Source organism: Oryza sativa, chromosome 3 (assembly GCF_034140825.1).
Source record: "Oryza sativa Japonica Group chromosome 3, ASM3414082v1".
NCBI classification, from domain to species: Eukaryota; Viridiplantae; Streptophyta; class Magnoliopsida; order Poales; family Poaceae; genus Oryza; species Oryza sativa.
In genome coordinates, this window is record NC_089037.1 from 3,548,760 (window position 1) to 3,570,481 (window position 21,722).

The 21,722-nt window shown below is 41.2% G+C and overlaps 3 protein-coding genes across 4 annotated transcripts; 1 reads left to right on the top strand and 2 right to left on the bottom strand.

Moving 5' to 3' along the window:
- Positions 1-510: 510 nt before the first annotated feature.
- Positions 511-11,702, bottom strand: LOC4331732 (uncharacterized). 2 transcript variants are annotated; one of them, XM_015775484.3, is made up of 14 exons: positions 9,214-11,702; positions 8,974-9,102; positions 8,692-8,880; positions 8,529-8,596; positions 5,521-6,131; positions 5,204-5,419; positions 4,398-4,490; positions 3,453-3,538; positions 3,153-3,362; positions 2,620-2,892; positions 2,323-2,470; positions 1,873-2,006; positions 1,333-1,413; positions 511-1,224 (listed from the first exon to the last, which is right to left on the bottom strand). In XM_015775484.3, exons 1-14 carry the CDS (start codon positions 11,683-11,685, stop codon positions 1,138-1,140), a joined length of 4,797 nt encoding a protein of 1,598 aa, XP_015630970.1. In that variant the 5' UTR covers positions 11,686-11,702; the 3' UTR covers positions 511-1,137. The 2 variants fall into 2 exon arrangements, with proteins under 2 accessions (XP_015630970.1, XP_015630968.1); XM_015775482.3 differs by having other exon boundaries at positions 5,204-5,428.
- A 1,031-nt stretch (positions 11,703-12,733) lies between these two features.
- LOC4331733 (putative vesicle-associated membrane protein 726) lies at positions 12,734-15,391 on the top strand. The gene is made up of 5 exons (XM_015774516.3): positions 12,734-13,117; positions 14,209-14,350; positions 14,490-14,610; positions 14,713-14,775; positions 14,877-15,391. Exons 1-5 carry the CDS (start codon positions 12,919-12,921, stop codon positions 15,021-15,023), a joined length of 672 nt encoding a protein of 223 aa, XP_015630002.1. The 5' UTR covers positions 12,734-12,918; the 3' UTR covers positions 15,024-15,391.
- A 1,071-nt stretch (positions 15,392-16,462) lies between these two features.
- On the bottom strand, positions 16,463-19,394 carry LOC4331734 (protein SULFUR DEFICIENCY-INDUCED 2). Its single transcript, XM_015774646.3, has 3 exons — positions 19,138-19,394; positions 17,657-17,869; positions 16,463-17,428 (listed from the first exon to the last, which is right to left on the bottom strand). The coding sequence occupies exons 1-3, from the start codon at positions 19,249-19,251 to the stop codon at positions 16,808-16,810; spliced, it is 948 nt and encodes a 315-aa protein (XP_015630132.1). The 5' UTR covers positions 19,252-19,394; the 3' UTR covers positions 16,463-16,807.
- Positions 19,395-21,722: the final 2,328 nt, after the last annotated feature.

The window sequence follows — 21,722 nt, forward strand, 5'->3', positions numbered from 1 at the left end:
AGATTACGTAGACATCAAAATTTGATAATAGACATCAAAATTTGATAACAAACTAAGTATAACCAAATAATTATCAATTTTACCAAATAATAACATGATTTAAAAGGACATCAATCTAAACAAGCCCGAAGCTTATTGCGCTGCATAACCCATTTTTATTGCAACAATTCAGTGTCTCGCATTTTCAACATCCTTCTGTGCCCCGGTGTCCATTTCAATATGCTCTGCTACGCACAAATTGGAAACCCCAGTCTCAAATTTACAAGGTAGAGGAACTACTATGACGGGAAAGAGAGAACTCAGTATAGGGACGACTAAAAATAGATCGCACCAGGTAAAACTGGCCACTCTAAAGATTGCAATAATGCATAGGATAACAGCGAAAGCCTTATTTAGCCTACCACTTAAATCGCAATGTCTGTACAACCCATTGAGAAATAAATGCATCTTCATGATGGAAATAATCGAGGAAAATAGTGAACGTATGAGCTTGGAATTCGAAGAGTACTGTTGCAAAGACCAGCCAGAGTAACACACTCAGGCAATTTAACATCGCTTTAAAGAACATGGCGACCATTCATTTTAACATTGCCAGGATTATGGAAATTCTGTAACATTTCAATGTAAGCACCGTGCTCCCAAAAACATATCCCTTCCCCAACATTTTCCAACGAATACAACCAGTTTTGCATCACAACTCGCCCTTCTCCAAAAACTAATGAACACCACCCCTATAGCCTTCCCATGGTAAACACAACTCTGTACATCGTCGATGCATTCGGATCAGCTTCAAAATAAATTCAGCAATGCTTATGAATCTCTGAAATTTTCTCTATCCTCTAGATGGCAAACGATCGAATGGCCACCCTCCCACTCCTATGCCAAAATCTTATTGACAGGATCAGGGATCAGAACTATACCGAAGCTCCAAAAAACCTAAACAAAAGGATTACTGGCTTTTCTATTTCTAGTATTCTCATGTGACCGTTTATTTATGACGGGGCATGACAAAACTAACTGATCAGTGCAACTGCTGAATTACCACTTTACGCCTTTATCCCCCACAGCTCAAAACGAATTTGGTATCAATTTCTAATCTTCACAACACCACAAGGAAAAGCCTATCTGAAGGAACAATTACTTTGCAGCTTCAAAGAAGAGCACCTGAGGTTGCAAGTGACCTTTCTTACACATTACGAGCACATCATCCCAATTACCAACAACCTGCACAAACAAGGGAGCAAGTAAGAACACGAGCCAGAACCAAGTTCTTATAAGCTAGAGTAAGAATCAGCAGAGTTGTATGCCTCTGAAGGTTTATAATGTTGTTACCTTCACAGTCTGGTCATCGTACATGACCCACTGCCCATCCTCAAAAGCAAAGCAATGATAGTGTTGCCCGTAGTAACAGACCTGCATGTGTAAAAATAGTAGGCTAGATGCATTATTTAATTGACAGGTTTTTCTACTTTAGAAGACTGGATTTAGATGCGGTTAGGTAATATAGTGAAATATACAATATTGAGCTAATGCTACTACACCCACTGGCCAATGCACCTAATGGCAATAGGAAAAAGAAATGTTAGCAATGTACCCACAGTATAGCCATAGTGCCAGCAGTAAACTCCAGTAGTACCTACTTCACGACAGAAATATTGTACTGCAAACTGTGTAACTTGAAATAGGCTAATAGCACATTCACTATAGTTAATACAAAAGGCAAATCCAATCCTATTGTACCATTCATTTAGCAAACTGTCAATTTTGAAAGTTCTTATACAAACATGAAATGCCCTAGAAAAATGGCATGCCCTTTTATCCATTCAAAAATGTGATTATGTGAAAGAACAAAATGAGTCCTCATAGGCATACCACTGACACCAGAGAATGTTTGCTTCCTTGGTCTAGACCACGGTAGAAAGTACTGATGTCTATCTCAGTTGAAATACCAGCCAAAGTTCCAGATATGTCATCCACACTTTCTTTGTTGTTCTGCCACCCCAAAACTGAAAAAGCAAAAGTATGAAGAGTCATGTCAATAAAGAGTATTATTACACAGAGAACTTACATGCCCTCAAGCACATGCAGAAAATTTTCAATAGCAAATGTAGAAGTTATCAGGCAGGAAGCCAATGGAATAGCAGTTGTTTGGTTAAAGATGGCCAAGTCAGACTGTAAATGGAGCAGGCAATTGTGTAGCATTACGCTAACAAACACACAACGAAAATGCAAGATTAAATATTTGTTATGGCTCCTTCCTCCTGGACTGAAACGACTGGTTGCAAGCAGATATCCATACATATTGAAGATAAAGAAGTTTACCAACTGTAAAAACATGAGGGGGGCTAGAAAGAATGTGATGAATATGGTTTGGTTTTCCACAACCACCATCTTCTGGATCACAAGCTAGATGGTCATTCATTATCACAATCTTCAAAAGATCATCAAATGAATGATCTGGAAACATATCCTGAAAAAAAAAAAATAGCATCATGGAACAAGTAACAACTAACAAACCATAGCAGTTCGAAGAAAGGAAATAACATGCCAAAAAATCACAGAAGAAAGGAAATAATAGAATCAATAAATACCATGAGATCCAACCCAGGGTATACTAACCTTTGCAGTTCGAAGTGAACTAGCATTGATATTGTGGAAAAATGAAGTGTACTTGAGTCGTCTTGACTCCAACCGACAACTCTGGCAGTTCATTCGTTCAAGGATATCCATTCCAAAAAGACAGTGTGCTATGCAGGAACTACTTGCACAATCCCAGGAACCAATATAATTGATCTCATGAGATTTAACTTGGCAGTCAGCACGAGAAGTGTATGACTTATGCAAGCACTCAAAGATCACCCCCAAAACCTCAGATGCATCATTCATTTGCCCCTGCAATGAAGATATATTGAACAAATTAATTCTGACAGCAAATTTAGTATCCGAAATTACATCTCACAAGCCTAAATGTTTATGTATGTTTGTGGTCAAACTTCAATGATTCAGAACATTGACTGCATGCATTATAGACAACAAGCAGAGTAGATAGGGGGTGTATCCGAATTAGTAGGTTGTTATACATGCATAACGAGCTTTTGGATAATAAATGCTGTTAGGAATGTGCCCAAAATCCCTAAAGTACAAGATTGTACCTCCTGAAAGAATTTGCTGTTGGGGTAGGATTTGCTCAAAGCGATCCTCAAAGAAGTAGGTGCGACAGCTTCCCCTTGCTCCTCTGATGCTTTGCTCAGATCAGTGAAGATATCATACAATGCACAGACAGCACAAGGATCTTCAACATGCTTATGCAGCGATGATGTTTTAAGAAATCCATCACGAAACCGCTTTAAATGCCATAATGACTGCATAAAAAGGAACAATATGGGTTGGGGGTGGGGGGGGGGGGGGGGGGCTAACCACAATTGCTAAGCATCACATGTCTGGACCGTTACCTGGATAATCACATTCAAGAAACAATTGTATTCACCAGCAGCATTTTTAAGGCCAGTCCCATAGACTTCTTTTTCATTAGAAGTGCCTGCAATATCAGTAGTAGAAATATTGTACCTTGGCCTTAATTTTTTAAACTGAGAATAGGACTGAACTTGAAAGAGATTAAGACAACACTTGTCTGAATGATACTTGTTAAGTGTTAATAGATCACTTGCAGTCAATGCCGGAATAGAAACTGGCATTGAGTATGAGACTAGGGAGAATCTATATTGTCATGTTTTCTTCACTAGTATCATAGTAAAAACTAAGCATCATTTATATATATATTGATTTCTGATCATAGAGAAACAATTATGTACAGCCTCATTCAGTGGCAAGTGGCAACTAACAACATATAGTCAAATATCTATGATGACAATGAAGCAATAGTGAAAAGACAAAAGGCATATTCTCCTGTTACTTAAAACATCCTTAGTATGACATTTAGCATTGCAAATTGCACTTTATACATATCATTTCAATGGAAATTACAGTCTTTTATCAGCTCATTAAAAATTAATAATATTAAAGATGCACCCCACACACTAAATAACTCAAAATCGGTAATTTGTTGGAGGTAATGTTATGCATTTCCTAAAATCGAATTATTTTTTGTTTTCACTTTGGGGCTATAGCCAAGCTAGTCTTCGTTTTAGCAATACTGCATCACCATGTCCACGCATATGCTCACAACAAACTAGTTGGCAGTTCATATAAAAAAAAACTTGTTCTGAGTAACCAAAATCACAACTAAACATCTCCAGCTATTAACAGATAACATATACAAGACTCATTTATCATGGAGCTAGCTAATATTGAAATTTTCACAGCAGTTCAAGGTCCAAAGTAAGAGCGTGTTGATAAGAGGGAAGAAAAGCATAGCAAAAAAAGGGTATTTAGTATACCAAGGCTTTGAAGCACAGCTCTCTCAAGGTCTGCTTTGAACCTTTTGTCATCCTCAATGTACAGATTTGTTGATGGGATTGCACTACTGTCAACTGGATTAAGCAACACGTTTAAAAAATCTCAAATCAAAAGATCAACTATGAAATATGAAATCTAACATACTACATTACTACCATCTAATCAAGCTTCAGAAATCCACCAAAAATAATAGGTGATTAGAGAAAACATAGAGAAAAAAAAAAAGAACCAACATGGACATGGCAATAGTAATGAATAAGAAAAGAGACACTTAAATATCTAGAAGAATAGCTATGCATTTTCTCTGTTTTAATACTTCACAGACCTTAAGGCTTTAGCATAACTTGAGCATTCAAACAAAACTATAGTAACAAATGGATTGCATGTTTCATAGAGTATTTCATCTATCAGAGAGATATTTAACTATTTGCCACTCTTACGAGTGGCAATTAAGGATTTGCCACTGCCACTGGACCCACATGTCATAGACTGAGTGGCAAATCCTTGATTGCCACATCTTAAAAGTGGCAAAAAAATTAAATGCCCGAGTGACAATTGAGCTGGAAAACATTCTGCCAGTTTCTTTGAATTAAATAGAAGTTCACGAGTAGGAGACAGATTAAGGCTAGGATCATTTTAGGTGCTGGCGACTCAAAGTTTTAACACGTTAAGTTTCGTGCAACATGGAGTTAATACACTCTTCAATTTCAATAAAAGTAGTTAAAACGAATAAACAAGCACAAGTTAAATGAATAAGAATGAAACATAAGAGTGAACACCAACTAACCTTTCTCACTACTTGAATTCTCTCTTCCAGCGGAGTGAGCACCATGCACACGGTGTGAATAAGACAATAGTGGTAGCTGATTTTGTTTTGTGTCTTGATAACTGTGATTGGCAGTGTCAACTGCTTTACCAGAACTGCTCCATCTTGAAACTGGTGAACCAGATTGTCGAATAGATGGCCTAGTATCATCATCACCATCGTCAACAGGAAAAGTGCCTGTCACACCTTAAAAAACATACAGGTAAAGAATTGTTTGGATTGAAGTTGCAAAAACGATTAAAATAAAATATCTGATTTGGACAAGACAAACCAACAACCTTGAATGTACTTTTTATGAGCTTGGCTGGTACTTCTCCTAGACTTTTGGGTGCTAGGAATAGTTGGAACCTTTGTATTTTCTGCATTTTTCCCAACTCCATTCGCTTTCAGTGTAGCCTTTGTATATTCTACATTTTTCCAAACTCCATTCACTTTCACTGTAGGCTTAATAAGGTCCACATCGCTGCTGGCTATTGGGCGTGTACCAGGATAGCCCAGACCATTATGTACCTCGTTATGATTTTTCTCCTTTGTTTGCAGAAGATCAGAATCACATGATCTCAAAATAGAATGTTCTTCCTGCAAAGGAACTTCAGAAAACCGAAAATCACCAAAATTTATGCCCTCAAGATGAGTGTGTGAGTTATTTTGAGCACAATGGTGCTTATCCTGATCCCCGTTCAAATTCACATCAGTCCGAAGGCAAGCTGACCCATCGGAACCTGGTGAAGTCCTTCTGTGTTGTTCTGCAAGATGCTTCTTCTTTGCTTCCTCCTCTATCCATCTTTGGTACTCCAAAGTTTCCTCCAACTTTCTTTCCTCTGCTTCAAGTCGTAATCGATTCCTGAATTCTTCTTGATCATTTAAGTAATTATCACTTGTTGAAAGTCTGCAGACAAAGTCATCACAATCAACAAGAGTCTGACTGCAATAGTGTACATGGTCAATAAAATTGAACTCATCCAAACATGAAAGTTCCAAAGCAAATAATAATATCAATGTTGATAAAGATTACACTTCTATTCAAGAATGGTTTTTTCACAGGGGCATGCACTATGACCACCATTACATGAACCTAAAGAATGACAGACTCCCAAAATTCAAACAAAACAACCAAATATTGTATATCAAGAAATGGTGTTGCATGAGTCCTGAATCACCAGATGGGAGATATAGCGAAAAGGCTACTCTGCGACGCTCATGCGAGCCGAGATAGCACAAATGCGCACGTGGGTGGGCCCACGCTCAGCTCTATATGTGCATGCATGTTTGCATATATAGAATACTTTTGCATGTAGATGCAATCATTGTTAAAATTTCTACTCGCTGAGTTATTACAATTTGTAATTGTAAAAAAAATTCCATCACTAGTTTTTTTTTAATTACTGTAAAAGTTTTCAAATAGAACTTTTATCATATAGAAAGTTTATAAGTAGAGATTGTTGAATCTTACAGTTTGCATTTTTTAAAATCCCATCAGTAGATCATTTAAATTACTGCAAAAGTCTCCTGGTAATATTGATCTATAGAAAGTTTATGAATACAAACTTTTTATATTGCACAAAACTTATGAGTAGAGATTTTAAAATTTGAATAGGTGTTTATCACAATGGGAAGTTTTAAAAAATGGATAAAAATTTATTGATTGGAAGGTATTGCTATCTTTTTTTTAACCTACACCACAATAACACTTAATTACTTTGTGGATTTTATCAGCCAAATGCATATGCATGCGGCCGAGATTTTCAAATAACTGCACCCTAATTATATGCTAATCACATGGTGGTGCATTAATTAAGCGGCAGCATGCTAATTACACAATGGTACACGAGTGTGTTGCGGCGCGCCCTCGCTGAAGATTTTTCGGAATGCATTTGCACCCTCACGACCAGCGAGTTCTTGCATACTAGCCTCACCCGTGATATAGTGCATGTGCAGAATAGGATAGAATAAAAGGGAGATGCATTTCACGATTCTATTACTGCCTCTCTTTTTTTAATTCAAGCTGCACATGACTAAAAACCAATGCAGCCATTAACGGAAGGTAGAAAACATCTGCAGTATGTTCCAATGAAGCCCACAGCAGATAATAAACAATGATTCAAAGCAATGAATTCCACAAGATCGAAAATATTTTCATGTCCCTGACCGCCTGCTGGAGAATTCTAAAATGTGTGGTGGTTGACATCTCAAGATAAATGACAGTCCTTTACTCCTTTTATGGAGCTGGTGGTTGTGATGATGTGTTCTGACATGCCTCTTTACTCCTTTTTATGGAGCTGGTGGTTGTGATGATATGTTCTGACATACCTCCTTCAAGGTTTCAGTTCATAATTCATGTTGTGAATAGATATAAGCAAGTATGCATGTTTTATTTGTACGATAAACACTTTTTAAAAGGATTGCATCATGCTGGTTGATTGATGTGATGCAAAATATGTAATTATGTAAAGTTGAGGATAATGTTATGCATTTTTTAGTTCGGTACTGGCCTTATATCTATTTGATCAGAAACAATGCATGGGCACTATTGCTAGGATTGTTTTTCCCTAAAGGAAGGGCTGGAGCTCTTATGATTCATTGATGCAGCAGCCAGTGCAAAAGAGAAAGGAAACGAAAAACAGTATGACAGTATAGTAATTGGTCCTCTTCGCTAAAGAGCGAAACAACTAGTGAGGGCTCAATAAAGGATTACTCAACCATCAACATTTGATAACCACTCAACTAAACAAGCTGTAATAGTGAAAGGAACGTGCCACGTTAATAGAAGCACTATAAGACGGTATTCAAAACAGATGCACAAACATTGAGCAGGTTTACATGGTTGAAACGGTTTACCAAAAGAAAGATTGAGATCAAGTAAACTCCAACACATGTGTTCACATGATGTCAAGAAGATTATATGCACAAAATTTACTTTCTCCAATATTGTAAGCAGGTTCCAGCTTGCTTTCAAAGGTCAGCTCTCAGCTGTGAGCTGTCTGACTAGTTTCTCAATTTCCTTATAAGTTATAACTAGTTAATTTAATTGCTAACTAGATTTAACAAGAAAACAACACAGACAGCATATGAAATGAGTTCTTTCTAACCAAAAATCCTTACACTGATTGTGATTTAGATTAGCACTTTAGCATTACTAAGTAACTGAGGATACATAGAGAAAAGGGAACATGAAAAAAGAAGGCATTCCATGCACGTTTGAGAAAACATGCGCAACACATTGCATTCAGATTCATTTTAGATAGTGCGATTTTATCAGCAAAAGGAGAGTAAAAGCATTACTTACGATTGCTCTGATGTCTCCTCGTCTACACTATCTGGGCGGACGAGGTACTGATCACTCCAGCTCAAATCCTAGAAAATATTTAGATGTAATTTAGGAAAAAGATAAAATACCCTTTTGTGAGTAACAGGAGTACACATATAATCAAATTCAAAAGCATAGATACCTTAAGATCCTTAGATTTTCGAGAATCCTTCACTTTCTTCTTGTCCTTTGACTTATCATGGGATTGTTTTGTGTCGCTCACTTTGTTTGCATTTCTCTTAGCATCCAAAGCAAGTTCAGCCAGGAAGGCTTCACTTGCAGCATCAGATCTCTCCCTAGCATCCTTGTCCACCAGCTCTTCCAAATGGGTCTGAATCGTCACACAATAACCACGATTAAGAAATGAACAAAGCAAGGAGGTATTAAAGCAATTGAATGAGTAAAGAGATTAGTGTACACATACTCGCAAGAATGATTTCAAAAGGGGAAGGATAATTGTTCGGTAATCAAGGACAGAAGCAGGCCCAAGCTTGAGTTTCAGCTGCTCAATCACGGCTGAAATTCGCATAATCCTAGCATCTATCTTGTTAAGCTGTAAGTGAAACAGATAAGAGAGGGATATATTGTTAGTTGTTACGTGTTAAGCTGTAAGTGAAATAGATATAACTTTTTATGGGAATACTGAACACCCAGAAGAACTGACCTCCATAGCAACATGTTCCTTCAGTCTTGAAACAACCAACTGTACCACCGAATCGTTTGAATGTTCAAAGTCATAAAAACCCCATTCATCTTCCTCTGTCCCATCATAGTCACGATGGTTCGAGGTCATGCCAGAAAAGGTTTCATCGTATCTAAAAGGTGCTGTTTTAACTTCCCTTAAGATAGTAGAGATAGCATGTAGCTCAGATCTGCAACCGCTAAACAATTCCTCAGCATTGAGCTCCAGCTGCTCCTGTCGCTTCTTTAGGAGCTCCTCATATCCTTGAAATGGATAGGGATCCACGTCGTCCCTCCGCCTTTGCTCTTCACATAAAAGGCTATCCACAGCAAGCAAGCCCTCCTCACTGCTCAGCTGGTCATGCTTCTGTTCGTACGAGTTCTGCAAGGCTGAGAACTCTTTCTCGAGCTCATGAAGAATGTGCGTGCACTGATCAGACCTCACATCAAGCATATGGTTCCAGTCCAACAGCTGCTCTTCAACTGAAGGTCCAGTATATAACCATGAAAGGAATGGGTCAGCAACAACATTATCACGGTCAGATCTCATTTCAAATGCCTGGCCATCAAGGATAAGCAATGATGAATCAGAATCAAGTGTAACCTTCTCCAAGTTACTGCGATTTTTTGGGAAACTATCTTTGTCAGCTACTTCCTCATCCTTATCTGTGTTCCTATCATTAAGTCCACTAGCCTGCATAAGTTCCTGCAAGAATTTGAGCACCTTCCGCAGTGATGATACATCCAAGAAACAAATGCAGAGTGGTGACTCATCCAACGAGTGGTTAAGCAGCAGTGACGCGGAATGCATCTTCCTGAGTTCCTCCATAGTAATATGTAGAACCTTGTTCAGATGGCTCAATGAAAGATTCTTGTGTTTCACGAGGATTTTGAACAACGAATGGATCCTCTCTAAAATATTTGCTCTTTCCTCATCATCAGACAGTGGCCACTTCCTGTCACCTTCCCTTGTCACGGCGCCAAAACTTTCACACTCCTCGTTGTGTGGCGAGGTTGAGGAATCTGATGTGTCTGATTTATCTTTTGTACTCCAAATATCCGATGACATTGAATCTTTGTCCCTATCTGAGCCAACATTGTCAGCTAGTTCTTCCTCGAGAATTTTCAGTGCCGCAGTAGCATCCACCGGCCTCCAGGTTGAACCAGTGAGCTTTTCTGCCCAGGCATCATCAATCTCCTCCGGCACCACATCATTCAACCGGGGAGGTAGTACACCCACATGTTCCTCCATTGCATGATGTACATGTGATTCAGCATCAGCAAAATGCTCCTCACACCGGCCACATACCAAAAACTCCCATTTTCCACTCCTAGTGGCAAACCTTATCGCCTCGTTAAGCACATCAGATACCAAACTGGCAGCATCTTTCTCCTTATGCATCGCAGTAGCGTAGTGTGACTTGAGCTCAGAAATACTGGTGCTTAAGAATGCAAGCCTCCGATCCATGGGCACTGTGGCCCAGAACTCACGCACCTGATTCATGCGACCGGACACTGGCGAAGCTGCTGCCTTCCTGGACCCACCCTTCCTCCGGTCAGCGCGATGCCCAGACACTGATGACTGACACGACGAGGAGGGGGCCTCATCCCCCGGTGACTGTGATTGGGAGGTGGATGATGAGGCCGATGTGGCATTGTGCTTCTGCTGCTCCATCAGCCTCATCGCAGCAAGCCGCACCTCAATCTCCTTGCGCCGCTCTTCAGGGGTCTTATTAGCCTTCTTGATCTCATTCGGGCGGCGCGGCGCAGGCGCAGCAGGCAGGAGCCGGACCTCGGAAGAATCGTCGGCGCCGCCGCGGCGAATGGGGAAAACCCGAACCTTATCCTCAGGTGTGTAGCCCATGTTCATGTTCTTAACCCACAGCGAGATGGACGTCATGTTGGACCTCTGCAACAGGTTGCTGAGCTCGGCCTTGACCTGCTCGACGTCCGGGGCCGGTAGCCTGAGGGAGTGGGGCGCCGGGTCGGTGGGGCTCTGGATGGCCATCCCGCGGTTGCACTCGCTGCTGGCGGCCTCGTACCCGGTGGTGTCGGAGGCGATCTCGTAGAGGAGCATGGCGTGGAAGTGGGCGAGCTCGATGGAGTCCGGGGCCAGCTCGACCGCCTTGCGGGCCGCCTCGAGCGCGAGCCGCTGGTGCCGCGCGCGGGAGACGGGCTCGTCGAGGACCGCGGCGTAGCGCGCCAGCACCGTCCCCTGCGCGCGGAGCAGCAGCGGCGATCCCTCCCCGTGCTTCCCGACCGCGTCCTTCACCACCCGGAGCGCCTTCGCGTGGTTCCCCCGCTGCAGCGCTGCCAGGGCCTTCTCGCAGACGGCCCGGACCGCGGCGCCGCCATCCGCCGCCGCCGCATCGGGGTGGCCGGCCGCCGGAGGGGAGGGAGGAGTAGGGTTTGCGGCGGCGGCGGCGGTGTTGAGGGTTCGCTTCTTTCGGCCCATGGGAAAGGGGAACGAATGAGATTGGAGGGGGGGGAGGGTGCGCGATAGAAAATGGCAATCGAATCGCGATTTCGACTTGGGGTGTGGGTCCCACACCCACCACGCGACTCTCTCTGGAGGTAGGTTTGCTGCGTGCGGATCGGAGATCGGGCCGCCGCGGGCGGAGTGGTACATAGATGATGGAGAGAGAGAGAGAGAGAGAAGGCAAGCTGAGATAGACGGTTGCGGTTTTGCATGGGCCGGGACGGGCCGTATTTTTTAGTCTTCGGGCTTTCTTTCCGCTACCGGATCGGTGGTAGTGGGCCAGAACTCATGGGCTATTTCACAATCCATTTTTGTCCATGTTAGGGTTATTAAATGTCAGCCGAACCTTTTTTTCAACTCAGTCCTTATATTTTACAGAAAAAAAGTTATGTTCATTACCACCCATAGTCACCGCACGTAGCTATATCTATGAGGATAAAAGTGCATTGAAGGTCCCTCAACTTATCATCGAGTTATAGAATCATCTCACAACCGTAAAACCGGATGCAACGTATTCCTCAACTTACAAAACCAATGTAAACTAGATCCCTCGGCGGTTTTGACCCCGGTTTTATCCGACATGGTGGTTAAGTCAGCATGGGACCCATATATCAGGTGCCATATCAGCAGGTTCTCTTCCCCGTCCTCTCCCTTCCTACTCTCTCTCTCTTTCTCTTCTCTTCCGACAAGCCGGCCGGCGGCTGGGGCAAAGGCCGCCGGGGCGAGGCGGGAGAGGAGGATGAGGCGGACGACGAGGCGGCGGCTGCGATGCGGGAGAAGGCGAGGGCGGCAGCGGCTGCGACGACGAGACGGCGGCTGCGATGCAGGAGAAGACTACGGCTATGGCGACGGCGGCTGCGATGCGGGATAAGGCGAGGGCGATAAAAACTTTCTAGATTATAACATTTTCTAAACAACAAATATTAATAACACCTAAATTTAGCAAATCATTCAATGAGGGGAAAAAAAATCAGAAAATCAACCATCAGCCAAAATTAGCATGTGGCTTGCCTCCCCCACCTCCATTCCCCACCACCACCTTCCTCTCTCCATGCAGCACCCCCCACCTCCTCGCCTCCCACACATCGCTCCCGCGCATTCCCACCGCCCGCCTCCCTCCCTCCATCTGCCGCCGAGGAGTTCCCCGATCGCGCGCGCGCGTAGCGTAGCGTAGCCTAGGCGGCGGCGGCCGGGGCCGGAGGGGGGGACATGGCGCCGCAGAAGAGGACGACGCTGGTCTACAGCTTCGTGGCGCGCGGCGCCGTCGTGCTGGCCGACCACGCCGAGGTCTCCGGCAACTTCGCCTCCGTCGCCGCGCAGTGCCTCCAGAAGCTCCCCTCCACCAACAACCGCCACAGCTACAACTGCGACGGCCACACCTTCAACTACCATGTCCACGACGGATTCAGTAATGGCACCCCCCCCCCCCCCCAAAAAAAAAAAAATCCATCCCCTTCTCGATTCTCGTATATTAAAAATTCCATGACTATCACTTGGTTAAATCGACAGTATGTGATTAGCGTCGTTTTGAAGGATGCGATTCTATTTCCTTCTCCATTTCGCTGCTCATGGTCATGGATATGCTTTAGGATTTGGCATTGGCTGGATCGTTGTGTCGTATCTGTTTAATCGATCGGATTTCTTCAACAATGCATGCATTTGCACCATTTGTCCCTTCAACTCGACTTATTGGGATCATGTTGGGCTATTCCATGGTGGATCTGGGTTAATGCCGTGTTTGTCGTGGTGCAATGTGGTGGATGGGCGTGTTCGGAGTGCAAGTGCATAGTTTGTCTTGTTTGATTGATGTTAGACTGATCAGTTTAATTAATGTGGTGTTTCGTTGTTACTTGATTAGAAATGCTCGTTTAACTATGTGGTTAAGATCTGGACAAGTGAGGTGTACAGTTCCTTTTCTTTTGTCAAAAAGAACTCTTCTTTTTTATAAGCATAATGTCGTTTCTAGAGGGTTTAATGTGCAACAATATATATTTCATTTATCTGATGTTGTGGATCTTCATCTTTTTTTGTTATTGAAAACCTACAGATCTTCAGTGTTTGTTCAAGTTAGGTTTTTTTTCCCCACTTAGCAATTTAGCATTACCTTTTCATTTGCACTTTGATAATTTGTTGGTACTCCCATTGCGATATTAGTTCCATAGCCTACGGTTTTTTGGAGAAAAGGCAAACCATAGCCTACTTTGTCCTTATATAAACATTACATGCCACGAATAAGTGTTATTTTTTTTTGTCTTTGAAAGGTACGCCTATTTTATTCATTGAGATTCATCGCATATAACCATAAGGAAAAAAAAAGATTCATCCCATATGTTCTTTGGTGTAAAATTTAATGTTAAAGAAAACCACATCTTTATTAATTATTGTTTTATTATTTTCTTTGGTGTTTAGTATAGATAAAACTAATTGAACAGCAAAGTTACTGCTATAGAATTGTTTCAATTTTGCTAGTTCCCATTTGACAATGCATTTGGTTTTCAGCATACTGTGTTGTTGCTACCGAGTCTGCTGGTCGGCAACTTCCAGTTGGCTTCATTGAGAGAGTAAAGGAAGATTTTTCCAAGAAATATAGTGGAGGAAAAGCAAAGAATGCTACCGCGAATAGCCTCAAGCGAGAATATGGGTATTTTCCTTTAAAAATTTGCTTGATGGCCTCTATGCAAAATTTTACTGAGTTATCATAATTTATATGGCTATATGATGGTGTGAGTGCCCTTAATTACAATCTGAATAAGCTAGTTATAAAGGATTTCTTTTATCAGGCCTAAACTTAAAGAACACATGAAGTACTGTGATGCGCACCCTGAGGAGATTGACAAGCTTGCCAAAGTGAAGGCTCAGGTTACAGAGGTCAAAGGAGTTATGATGCAAAACATTGAAAAGGTTAGTGTTCCCTTTACTGTCACCAATTGGACACTGGTCCATACAGCCTACAATGGTGGTTTTGAAGCCTTGGAAATGTGTTCTTCTCATCTGTTGCATCAGGTTTTAGATCGTGGTGAGAAAATTGAGCTGCTTGTCGACAAGACAGAGGATCTCCGCTCACAGGTTTCATCATTTGCTCTCACATTGAATCATAATCTTATTTCCTCTTAATTGCACAATATGTGGTCTATTGGACATGATGATATTCATTCTTTCATTTATAGGCACAAGACTTTAGAAAAGCGGGAACAAAGATTCGGCGAAAGATGTGGTGGGAGAATATGAAGATGAAGCTCATTGTTTTCGGCATTGTAGTTGCATTGATCCTCGTCATCATCTTGACGGTTTGCCGTGACTTGAACTGCTGGTAACACACAACACATATACGGCTCACCTCACCTAATATTTGCTATAGCCTTCAGTTCTGATAATGCTGAAGAAAGGGCACACATAAAAAAGGAGAAAGGGCGTGTTAGAGGGTTATTGTTTTGAAACAAAACTGTCACATAGGGAGTGCGAAATCACCATGAATCTATCAGCTTGATTGATGGTGTTGCTAGCTCATCAACTTTTATTTAGTTATTTCTGGACCCAAAGGCTCACAATATATAATAGAGCCCTCTCCTGTGCTTGTACAGGGATGTCCATATTCTTTCTACAATGTAATATTACTAGTATTCTTGTAATTCAGAAGAGGTAATTTTGCATGTTTGCTTCAATATATTTCGTACAGAGCTAATTGTCCAGGCCCATGCTCTTCTATATTTAACGACTGTTTGACTGCCACATAGCATCCTCCCTTTTTAACTTGAAACAGTTGCATCTTACTAGTATATGATATCAAGATATTTTTTTATTGCAACTATACAGTGAGAAGCCAATTCAAACTTTCTTAGGCAATAAAACGGACCTAATATTGTATAAAGAAATTTTATTTTATATTATAAGACGTTATGGTTTTGTTCTAAGTCAAACTTTCTTAAGTTTAACCAATCTTATAGAAAAATATGATAATGTTTTAAACACCAAAGTAATTTTATTAAATACACCACTAAATATATTTTTATAGTATATTTGTTTTGGGTTAAAAATGTTGCACCTTGATCAAAGTTGAAAAGTTTGACTAGAACAAACATTAATTGTAATATGGAGCAAATGACGTATTAAAGAAGATTTTCTAAAATAATATACACACTATTTTCATATACCCAGATAATATAATGCGTTAATACATACACCCTTTATATCATTAAAAAAATCCAACGCTACCAATGGATTTGGACATATGCATGTCCGGATTCATAGATATGATTAGACTTTTATCCTTCATCATAAAAACCAGATGATGCCCCGCGCTTTGCTGCGGGAACCCTATATGTTAAGTGTTGGAGAAATGATGAAATAATTTGTATTGAAATATTATGAAAATGATTTTAGTATGATGATTTAGCATGTGTATGTTTAGTTTAGAATGAAATAAATTATAGATATAATTATTATATGTTTGCATGTTGAGTTTTGTGTACTTATATGGTGTTTGGGAAGGAGGGACTAGACTTTAATCACTCTCACAAAAGTATAAGTCTCACTCTCACAAAAGTATAAGTCTCTCCCACAGAGACTAAAATTTTTGTGAGATCCTTCCCAAACACCACCTTAATGGGTTGATGTGGCATGTTTGCATGCAGATTTTAGGAGTGGCAATAAATACATTATACTTGTATGTTAAGCTTTAGGTGTTTAATGGGCATAAGCTTTATAGATAGAAAATATTTTCTTTTTTCCAACGGAAATATTGAATTGGGAAGAATACACCAGACATTTATGTACACATTTATATCCTTCACCAAGCCATGCACTTATCAACTCTACATAAGTACACAACAACACAACCAGAGTACAAAACATGCAACTGGTCACACACACATTATACTTCTCTATCTCACACTATTAATTTCACACACACACACTCACAAGAAAAAAAAACATCCATGCATGCTTAGCTTCATGCACCTGCAGCTAGTTCTCCCTATAAAGTTGAAGCCGTTGACACGTCGGATAGGTGCATGAAATTCTATATATCTACCCAACACTAGATGATGGACCTGCTAATTTAATTAACAATTTGCTACTACTCTTAATTAATTACCATCTTCTAGCAAGCTGCCATCTGCTCCCTGCAGACCGGAGTGATCTCCTCGAAGACCGGCAGCCTCCGGTTGCTCCTCCTGTACGGCGCCGCCCACTGCCGGACCACCACGTCTAGCAGCTCCACCATCTCGTCCTCGACGTCGCGGTCGTCGTCGTCGCTGCTGCTGCCGCCGCTGCTGTTGCTCCGGCCGTCGACCTCGCCGGTGATGCGGGCCATCAACTCCTCCACCTTGGCGAGGATCTTGCCGCCGGTGTGCGGGGCGCCGTGGTCGTCGTCGCGGGCGTGGTACCTCCCGGCGAGCACGCCGGCGAGGACGGCCTCGGCGTCGGCGGGGCGGCGCTGCTCGATGAGGCAGAGCGCGAGGTTGCAGGCCTTGTTGGCGTCCGGGTCGACCATCTGCGCCTTGCGGTACACCACCTCCGCCGCCATGAAATTCCCCTGCTGCATGTACGCCCACGCGAGGTTGCCCAGCACCCGCGACGTCTCCTGCTTCACGGAGACGTGGATCTTCCGCCCGTGCGACCTCGCCCGCTTCGTCGTCTTCCCGTGGAACGCCTCGCCCAGGTAGATCTTCCGCAGCTTCTGCTTCAGCAGCTCGATCTCCTCCTTCGTCCTCCCGCTCGCCTGCATCATCAACAATGTCATTTACTGAATAACAGAGGGGTCTGAACAATTAGATAAAGCTATAATCCTCTCTCCCATCTACGTATGGTAAAAGAATTCGGAGAATTTGTGGGGGTTCTCATGGTCTTCACGCTAATAGTGGGGGCTCGAGATTCCGCCATCCCTGTGCCGGATCCGCCCTGCAGCGGCCATTACTGCATGCCGGCGAGGTCGAGAGTGAGAGGATACCTTGTAGAGGTCGAGGAGGATGTTGTCGAGGGAGTCCTGAGACTGCTTGGGGCAGAGGTGGCGGAGCGACTTGATGGCGTCGATGGCGTCGGCGTGGTAGCCACGCTGCTTCATGACGACGGCCATGTCCTTGAGCGCGCTGTCCACCTTGTCGCCGGAGTTGATCGCCTTCCAGAACCACGCGATGGACGCGTCAAGATCCTTCTCCACCAGCTGAAAAGAAAGTGAACTTCGTTAGCTAGCTAGCTCCGAGGTGCGTTACCATGCATGCATGCATGCATGCAAAGCCGTTGTATATGGAAGTTCAGTCATATAGAACCACTAGGTGATACCTTATGCTTTTACTACACAAATAATAGATGAATATATGCTAAATATCATGAAATACTGGAAGTTGAAATGTTATGAAAATAATATGAGGAAGATGATTTAACATAATTATATAATATTTTATTCTAGATGATGTCTCATACTTGAATGAGATTTAAGATACTCTCTAGTACAATAATTGCTAGTAGATGTTGTTGTAATATACTTGTATAATAATCTTTATTATCTTCTAAAATTGCTAGTGAGTACTGACTAAATAGAAATTATAGATGTGCATGGTTCTAGAAATATTTATGGAAAAAATATTTTAAAGCTTTGACCTTATATAGTACTAATTTTCTAAGTATTAATAAGTAGATTCAATGTATGAAAATATCGTTGAGTTAAAGTGTATGCAATAATAGAAAATAGTGGCTGGTGTTGTTCGAAGATAGATCGATGTGCAAAACTAAATATTTTATTGATGACTAGAGGACATATAGGTCCTTTAATTTCAAAAAAGGACCGAGAATATGAAATATGTATCTAAAATATATTTTAATACCATTTTGTACCAGTTGGGAGTAGATTACAATGGGGTTGTTCGTTTCCGCTACTCTGCAGCTATACACAGCTGTAACAATAGTAGTAGCTATCAAAAATTTAACTACGGCTGCAGCCATAACAGCTGTCAGAGCTAGCACAAACGAACACCCCCAATATTAGATCTGCTGAGGTTAGCCAACCTGGCGAAATCCATTAATTGGTAAATTGTAGTAAAGACTGTACCATATGGCATGTATATATATGGAGTACGTTATAAAATTAATTATTGTATTCTTACGCCGTGTAATGTTCTTTATTTTTTTCCTCTGCATATTCTCATCGAAATTTAAGCAGTAATAACCAAATAAACAACTTAGCCAGATCTTCCTCTCAAAAAAAAGTTAGCAAATTAAGGAATTCGTTCGAAAAAAGAAATAAGCGAGCAAGAACCATTAAGGCCTTTGTACCAAGTCTCGGTCCTAACTAGATCCTGATTAATTACCTAACCTAATAAAGCATCTACTAATATATAAATAAATGCATATATAGAGAGAGCTATAATTTCCCCATGGACGCGGCGGCGCCAGCCATGAACGCCGGCGAGAGAAAACAGAGCTTATATATACCTGGTAGTGCTTGGCCCGAGCGTACGGCCCGTCGCCGGCCGGGATCTTGTACGCGACGTGCGCCGCCGCCGAGGGGCTCGACGGCCGCGCCACGCCGACGACCAGCTGATCCATCGACGTGCTACGAATTAGGCAATGGATATGATCGATTATTCGATTCGCTTCGCTTTGAACAGCGTACGGCTTCGAGAGCGCGACGGCCGGCGAGGGGAGGGGGAGCTGTCCCTGTAATATACCTACCAGCAAGATAGCTAGTCGAGGAGAGTGGGGGGGGGGGGGGGGGGGGGAAGGGAGAACGAGAGTAGCTCGTCTAGCCAGTCTATCATGACGATGGATCTGGCCGTGCGAAGCACCTGGACGGAGAGGCGTCCAGGTTCGGATGTACTGGAGCAGTGGACTCGATGGACGCCTAGACGGGCATGTTCATCGGGTCGTGTCCGGTAGCTGGCCAACGGTGTTCTCCTTCGGTAAAAAAAAAAAAAACCGAAATAAGGATACGACACCACCACCTATAACAACGAATCTGGATAATTTTTTATCTATATTCGTTTAAGTGATATCGAATTCTTATTTATATTAATTTTTTTAATAGGGAGTACTAGTGTGACTGTAGCTTAGCTAACCCGTTCGCGTGACGGGGATCCAGGATGATGGGCGTTGTGCTGTGCAAGCGGAAATGGTCTACACCTGGTTTCGTGTAGCCGCACGGCCCATGGAATTGCTCGGCACGTCAGCCCCATCTCTCTGCTCCTCTCTCTCTCCACGTGGAGCAACTCGGCCTCTCGAAGCTAGTAATAAACAACCAATGAAAATTCAGAAAACTTTCTACCGTCCTAAAATATAATAACCAGGATATTTCCTAAGGATTATTAATCTGAACATTGTCTAGATTCATAGTGTGTTTCATTTAATTTTAAGTTTTTAGAAACAGAGGGAGTACTTCTTTAGTTTCTAGCTACTATATTATTTTGTTTTCTGTATTTTGTAGGGGTGACTTTTAAATTCCATCACTCCCTAAAATAAAAACTTCTAATACGAATATAGACATAGCCTATATATAGATTTATTACTGGAGGTTGTTTCTTAACCTAGCTAGAATTTTTTTACAAAAGGGTGTAGATCCAGACTATAGATGAGATTCTAAAAGGAATTATAGGTTCCGTTTAAGGATATAGAAACAACCGGTTGACAGTCAGTTTCTAGGAATATGGAGAAACTGCTAAACTCAACTTTTGACTTATAGTTTATTTTATGGATTCTATAACTTCAGTTTCTCAGAATCCTAATGAAAAACTGAAATGTTTGGAGAACTTTTGATTATGAAAAACAGCAGCTTGCAGAACCTCCCAAACAGATCTTATAGCTGCCAAAGCCCCATAATAGGCATATTTATCACTCAATAGTGAGTAGCTTAGAACTATACCACTCAGGCCCTTTTTAGATCCCTGGCAAATTTTAGAGCCTGCCACATCGAATATTTAGACACATGCATAAAATATTAAATATAAACGAAAAAAATAACTAATTTCACATATTACGTGTAAATTGCGAGACGAATCTTTTAAGCCTAATTGCGCTATGATTTGATAATGTGGTGCTACAGTAAATATTTGCTAATGACGGATTAATTAGGCTCAATAAATTCGTCTCGCGGTTTACAAGCGGATTCTATAATTTGTTTTGATATTAGATTACATTTAATACTTTTAAATGTGTGTCTGTATATCCGATGTTACACGCTAAAACTTTATACCCCTGGAGCTAAACACAACTTCAATAGTCAAGGTTCCTATGATGATGTGTTTAAAGATATATGCCCATTCTTTTTCTCCAACAAAAGTTGGATGACAATTTTGATATTAATAGCACACTTTTCAAATTGCTAAATGGTGCGTTTCGTGCAAAAACTTTTTATATGGAAGTTGCTCTAAAATATCAGATAAATATTTTTTTCAAGTTTATAATAATTAAAACTTAATTAATCATACGTTAATACCACATTGTTTTGTGTAAAACAATTAATCTTCATCTTCATCCTTATCTACATGAGTTTCATCTTTATCTCAACAGTGAGCAGTTCTTAGTTTGATAGTATAATCCTTATTCTTAGAGTTGTAGTGATTTTTCTTTTCTTTTTTGTTCAATATTTAATCATGTGATCTTTTATTTTTATATTCACTAGAAAAAATACCCGTGCATTACAACGGATAAAGGCTATTTTAATTTTATTATTGTTATATGGTTTAGTTGAGAGGAAATTTACTGTAGAAATTCGCTTGGATAAATTTTTTTTTTTAGAAAATCATGAGCTGCAATTAGAAGTCTTTTATGTATTTCCAAAAGCAAACGAACTTAAAAATCGACTCAAATACGGATATGTATTTTCAAAAACGAACGAAATTAAAAACTGACTCATACACGGATGACGTACCAAAGTACCGATAAAAACATCTTCAATTTTTATAATAGTAGAGATTTTTTTTATACGACTGCTCCTATATTTCCAAAAAACAAACGAACTTAAAACCCGACTCAAATACAGATCTGTATTTCCAAAAGCGAACGAACTTAAAAGCCGACTCAAA